The sequence below is a fragment of the Chrysochloris asiatica genome, unplaced genomic scaffold (assembly GCF_000296735.1).
Source record: "Chrysochloris asiatica unplaced genomic scaffold, ChrAsi1.0 scaffold00029, whole genome shotgun sequence".
NCBI classification, from domain to species: domain Eukaryota; kingdom Metazoa; phylum Chordata; class Mammalia; order Afrosoricida; family Chrysochloridae; genus Chrysochloris; species Chrysochloris asiatica.
In genome coordinates, this window is record NW_006408547.1 from 24,057,054 (window position 1) to 24,063,507 (window position 6,454).

At 40.2% G+C, this 6,454-nt stretch overlaps 1 protein-coding gene across 1 annotated transcript in view; it reads right to left on the bottom strand.

Annotated features, from left to right (window-relative positions):
* DCUN1D2 (DCN1, defective in cullin neddylation 1, domain containing 2) overlaps positions 1-6,454 on the bottom strand; it is a 38,274-nt gene that overhangs the window by 14,295 nt on the left and 17,525 nt on the right. Inside the window, exon 3 of the mRNA XM_006851551.1 lies at positions 5,312-5,442. Within this exon, the coding sequence (XP_006851614.1) occupies positions 5,312-5,442 (131 nt within the window). The remainder of the gene's footprint in view (positions 1-5,311; positions 5,443-6,454) is intronic.

Sequence of the window (6,454 nt, forward strand, 5' to 3'; positions counted from 1 at the left end):
GAAAATTGGAAGTTGTCCAAAATGGAATGGAATGCATAAAGATCAACATCCTAGGTATTAGAGAGCTGAAATGGACTGGTATTGGCCATTGTGAATCCAACAATCATACAGTTTACAAAGACACGGATGACAAACTGAAGAGGAATGGTATCACAATCACCATCAAAAAGACTATTTCAAGATCTACCTTGAAGAACGATGATGTCTGTGATAAGACAATATCCAAACACTTACAGGAAAACCAGGTACGTATCAACCACTAAAGCCAAAGATGGTGAAACTGAAGATTTCTACCAACTTTTCAGGCTGAAAATGATCCACCATGCATACAATCAAGATTAACTGCTCATTACTGCTGACTAGAATGCAAACAGAAAGGATAGGTAATTGGAAAAACACAGCCTTGGCTATAGAAATGATGTTGGACATAGTGTGACAGAATTCTGCAAGACCAATGACTTATTCATTGCAAATACCCCTTTTCAACAAAAGTCGGATTACACAAAGAACATGGCATCAGGAGTGGAGAAAGACTCATTGACAATCTGTGATATACGCAGATGACACAACCTTGCTTGCTGGATGCCAAAGATGACTTGAAATACTTACCGATGAAGATCAATAACTACAACCTTCAGTATGTATTTCACTTCAGTGTAAGGAACACAAAAATCCTCAACACTGTACCACGATACCATCATGATCAGTGGAGAAAACACTGAAGCTGTCAAAGACTTCATTTTGCTGGGATCCATAATCAGTGCTCATGGATGCAGCAGTCAAGAGATCAAAACACATATTACATTAGGCAAATCTGCTGCACAAGACATCTTTAAAAATGATTCAAGAATAAAAATGTCAGTTTGAAGATGAAGGTGGGCCTGGCTCAAGCCTTGGCATCTTCGATTGCCTCATATGTATGTGGAAACTGGATAATGAATAAAAAAGACCTTAGTAGAAGGTTGAATTATGTTGTTGGAAGAAGTACAGCTCTTTACAGGTGACAATGGTGAGACTTTGACTCTCATAATTTGGACATGTTGTCAGAAGGGCTCAATCCCTGCAGAAGGACATCATGCTGGGAAAAGTGGAAGGTCAATAAAGAAGAGAAAGACCCCCAACAAGATGGACTGACATGGTGAGCAGCAATACACAATTCACACATAAGCACAGTTGTGAGGGTGGTGTGGGGCCAGGCAGGGTTTCACCCTCTCATCGCTGTGAGATGGAACTGACCTGACAACACCTAACAACAATGTATTGAGAAGAGTACTACAACATATTTCAGAAGAATAACCCTGAATGATCAACGTTAGGACATATTTTAATAAAATTAGTAGTCTTTTAAGAAAAGAAAAAACGTTTGGACATCTACCTAAAACAGTATGTGAATTAAAAGGCAAAAGAATTATCCTCAATCTATGCAAAAACAATTTATGCTAGAAGAAAACGGAGCATCAGATTAAGATATTCAAATATGATATGAGCCAAGGATTTTAAAACCAGCAAAACTATTATCAACATACAAGAACTTGGAGAATTTTGTTACCATGAGTACTTCCGGGGGAATCCACTACTGAGTAAGTTTCAAACAACCAAAATGACCTGAGAAATGCCGACCCAAAGGCTGATGAACATCAGTTACGTGTAGAACTAAGAGTAAATTAGTGTTAAGGGGAGAGACTAGAGAAAGTCACAGTTCCATGCTCAGACAACTTCCATAGTCGTACTTTTTAGGAATCGGGAGAGAATACTGTTGCTGTTCAGTGCCATAGAGTTGGTTCTGACTCTCATCAACCCTGTGTAGGGTTTCTGAGGAGCAGCTAGTGAGTTTGAACTGTGGACCTTTAGGTCCAGTGCCACAGCACCGCACCAGAACTCCAAGGAGGGAGTATATAACGTTAATCAAAACTCTTAGTAACTATAATGTTATTGTTGTTAAGTGCTATCGAGTCGATTCCGACCCATAGCGACCCTGTATGAGAGTGGAGGTAATATTAATCATTATTCTGAGAGTATGGTGAGTAATTAACTGTGTGATACAGAAATTCTATTATTATCTGTCTCCTTGAGAAACAGAATTCTCAGGGCAGAAAAGCTTAAGTCCATGTCTAAAATCATGAATAAACAATGAATAGTAAAAACAAAAACAAAAAAAGCACAACTGTTCATCCTCCAATGATAGGGAACCAGCACTGAAAAGTGGCAGCTACAGACGAAGAGTCAAGCCTTCATCCAGGCGTTGTTGTTAGCGACCCTGTATAGGGTTTCTGAGGCGCGAATGCTGAGCTTGAACTGCCGACTTTGTGGTTCAAACCGACTTTGCAGTCCAGCACATTAACCCACAGCACCACACCAGGACTCCTATTTATATGTGGGTAACCGGACACACTACTAGAAGAGAAGACATATGATGAATGACAGAATTACAGTGTCACTACTTTGCAATCCTTAATGCATTAGTGGATCCAGGCATGAGCAGCAAGAGCTGCAGACATCACAGGGAGAAAGACGGCCCACATTCTGTGCCTCCTGAGACAGGCACCGCAAGCCCCTCGAGGTCTTGTCCAGTGATAAAACGTGAGTCTGCGTGAGTCTCTGGATTCAGCTGCCCACTGATAAAAGGGAGAAAGCCCGTATTGAACTAAATCATCAATATTACTGGATATGACAACCAGTCAAGTCCAGGCTGTGGAAAACTGCAAGTCAAAGCGTCTCAGGTTCTACAACAAATACATTATCAGAGAAAGAAAGGGACAGAATGTTAACCTGCAGAAAGAGGCTGAAAAGACTTCATTTAAGAAACCTGGGCAAGACTAAATACAGAATCTAGGGATTACCTCTGTGGGTGATAAAATGATAACGCATCAGAAGAACGTGATTACCCTAACACTCAGGGGAATGGTTTCTTTTGGAGGTGGGGGAGTTGTGATTGAAATGGGATGCATGCATGGGCTTTTCTGAGAAGACTGTCAAGTTTCTACTCTTGACCTGGGTTGTAGCTACATTGTTGTTGTTGTTTAGTGCTGTCAAATCGGTTCTGACCCATAGCAACCCTATATAGGATTTCCGAGGAGCAGCTGGTGAGCTTGAACCACAGACCTTGCAGCTCAAACGACTTCGAAACCTGACACATTAACCCACAGCACCACACCAGGACTCCAGTGTCTTTGTTATTGTAAAGTTCCGTCGAGTCTATTCCGACACACAGCGACCCTGTATAGGGTTTCAAGGAGCAGCTGGTGAGCTTGAAGCGCCGTCCTTGCAGTTCAAACGGCTTTGAAGCCTGGCGCATTAGCCCACAGCGCCACACCAGGACTCTGACATAGTGACCTGATAATAATGCACATGTATTTGTTTTTACGTAGTTTTCTGTATTTGAGTTTTATTTTACAACAACAAAAAAAGTCATTTGCGACAGAAACTGTCAGGCACCTACTCCTTCAGTCCACTTGCAGCTCTAGTCTTCACATTTCTTCTTGGTATGCCTCTGATTTTCCTCATTACCTCATTATTACTGACCTCTTTACCTACTGTTGTTATGTGCTGTCGAGTCGGTTCCTACACACAGCGAATGAACACGACCCTGGGCTCACTGTTGTTCCTACACTGGGCCTCACTACTGCAGCATCTCCCAACCCATCTCAGTGAGGAGCTTCTTCTTTTTCACGGACCAAGCATGGTGGCCTTCTCTAGGGATTGGTCCCTCCTATTAACATGTCCAAAGTATGAGATGAAGTCTGGCCACTTTCCTTCTGAGGAGCATTAATTAGGTTATAGATTCTTCACAACAGATATGTTCATTCAATATTCTTTATATACATGTTTCAAAATCTCCCTGAAATAACTAAAACAGAACTTGCAACCAAACATCTTTCATACGTACTTTAAAAAGTTACATTCCAAGTATTTAATAGCTACAGACTCTTTTTTAAATTACTACAGATTGAGTGTGTCCCCCAAAAACCTGTGCTGTAAATCTATCCTCTACGTCTATGGCTAGAGTCCTGGTGTGGCACTGTGGGTTAATGCGCTGGACTACAAGGTTGCTTTAAACTGAAAGGTCGGAGGTTCAAGCTCACCAGCTGCCCCTCAGAAATCCTACACAGAGTTGTTATGGGTCGGAACTGACTCAATGGCACTTAATCAACAACAAAAACAACATAGTTGGTGCGGCACTGTAGAATAAGTACTGGACTGCTAACTACAATGTTGGCAGTTCAAACCACCAGTCACTCCTCGGAAACCCTATACAGGATCACTGTGGGTCAGAATCAACTCCATGGCATGTGACAACTTAGTTACTGGTCATCTTAAAATATTTCTTTTATTTATATGAGCTCCTTTTCACACCGTAATTTCCAGTGTATTTGTTTAATCCTTATTTAGGTTAAAGTTTAGAACCCCACCTTCCAAATTTATAAGAGATTTTACTGAATTACACAAAGATCTGTTCCATTAGGCAACAAGGTATAGGTTAATTATGGACAGATTTGGAAAAAGATACATCAGGAATAAACTATATAGTACTTAGGCACAAAACAAACAAGTGAAAACAAAACCAAACTCTCAAATAAGCTTAAAGCTCAAATTTAAATTTAAAATCAAAATTTCCCAAATGTACACTAAAATAAAAGCTACATTATAACCAAGACACAAAACTTCAGAAATCGTTTCAAAGAAGTTAACTGTCAATCTTGAGGCGGGATAAAGACTCTCGTAGTATCTAGCTGATCTCAGAAGTGACACAGGCAAAGTCACAAATGGCTAAACTCCGACGTCCTATGTGAGGGAAAACAAGGCTGTCAGTATTCATGGTGAAGGAGCTCAGGTAGCGCACTCGGCTACAAGTTGGGCTGTTCCTCTGGAGAAAGATGAGGCTTTCTGCTCCAGTAAAAATTCACAGCCTTGGAAACCCTGAACCGACTCCTCGGCACATAACAACAACAACGAGTTGGTACCAACTTCACAGCACACTACCACCACCACCACCACCATTATTAATTGCTGACTTACGTAACCCAATGATGTATCAATGAGAGGATACAGAGAATATGCGAATTAATTTGCATTCTAAATTCTAAATATTATAAGCTTAAAAGTTGAGAGACTCTCAGTTTGAGGTTTTCAAGCATATGAGTACTACAAACTAGTCTGTCTACACGGAGAGTGAGTAAATGATCAGTGCAGAGAAAAAGAAGCTGAAAGAAAGGTAACAACCTAGTTGGCGATACTGAAACTATGCCGATCCGATCGGGTTTTACAGTCTCATTAGGATTTGACACATGACACGTTTGGATTTTATACTTACCTAAACCTTTTTGCCCTGGGTTCTTAGCAAAGGTAAATGTAAACTGATAAAAGTCTTTAAACTTCACTGTTTCCTTAAGCTCTTGTTCCAATCTTGGCAAAAGGCCTTTGAGCTTCTCTGTGCTATCACACCTGTTAGAAGAAAGTTACTTGTTAGTGTGGCAGACAAAAAGATATGTTGCCCTGAATCTATTTTCACTTCTCCTATTAAGTCAGAATTTTAGACAGGAACATGGCACCAGAAGTGGAGACTATTTTTCCCAGCCTCTGTAGTAACTTGGTGTGGCCGCAGGCCAAGCCTGCAGTGATGGTATGAGAGGAAGTGATTGTGGGCTTTCTCTGGCTTCAAAGGTATTCTGAGGATGCTAAAATTCACTGGGGTGATAGCTGAACAACGCTGTGAATATTCCAAAACTCACTGAAGTGCACTGCACACTTTAGGTGGGCTAATTGTAGGTATGATGTAAATTTCATCTCAATAATGCGGTTAAAATAAACAAACATGAAATCATGTGTCCTCTTCTGCAGAGTTAAGAGTAAGGATATAGCTAAATTATATAGCTTTAATCTTGCAGAAGAATACAATGTTTTGAGGAAGATAGTGTAACAAGATAGGAAGACCTCATTTTATGAATGGTCTCCTAAAACAGAGCTACCCTACTAGCCTGGTCTACTGTCTACCTCTGCACTGTTATAGCAGAGAGAAAAAGAAACTTCTACCTTCTTTAAACTACTGTGTGTTGGCTTCTTCATGATGGTAGGTTAGCTTGTATACATCTTATTACAGTTATTAGGTGCTGTGCATTCAGCCTCAGACTTGTGGCAACACTATGCTATTTGAAATATTTAAGCATTATAAAATACAACTGTATTGTTTTAAAACTGGGTTTTCTTCCAAAAAGTTGGTAATCTTTAAAAATACAAAATACACAGAAGAAATTCAATTAGTGATCTATAAAACTTGTCATTATTTCAACCATACATCAAAATAGAGGACAAAAGCAACTCTACTTATCCAAAGCTACTTATCCAGCAACTTCACCCAACTAGGACCGAACTAAGGAAAGAAAGTTGTCTAAAGCTCTGGAAAATGCCTGACAAATGCGCACATATATAGAAACACGCCTGACAAATACATACACAT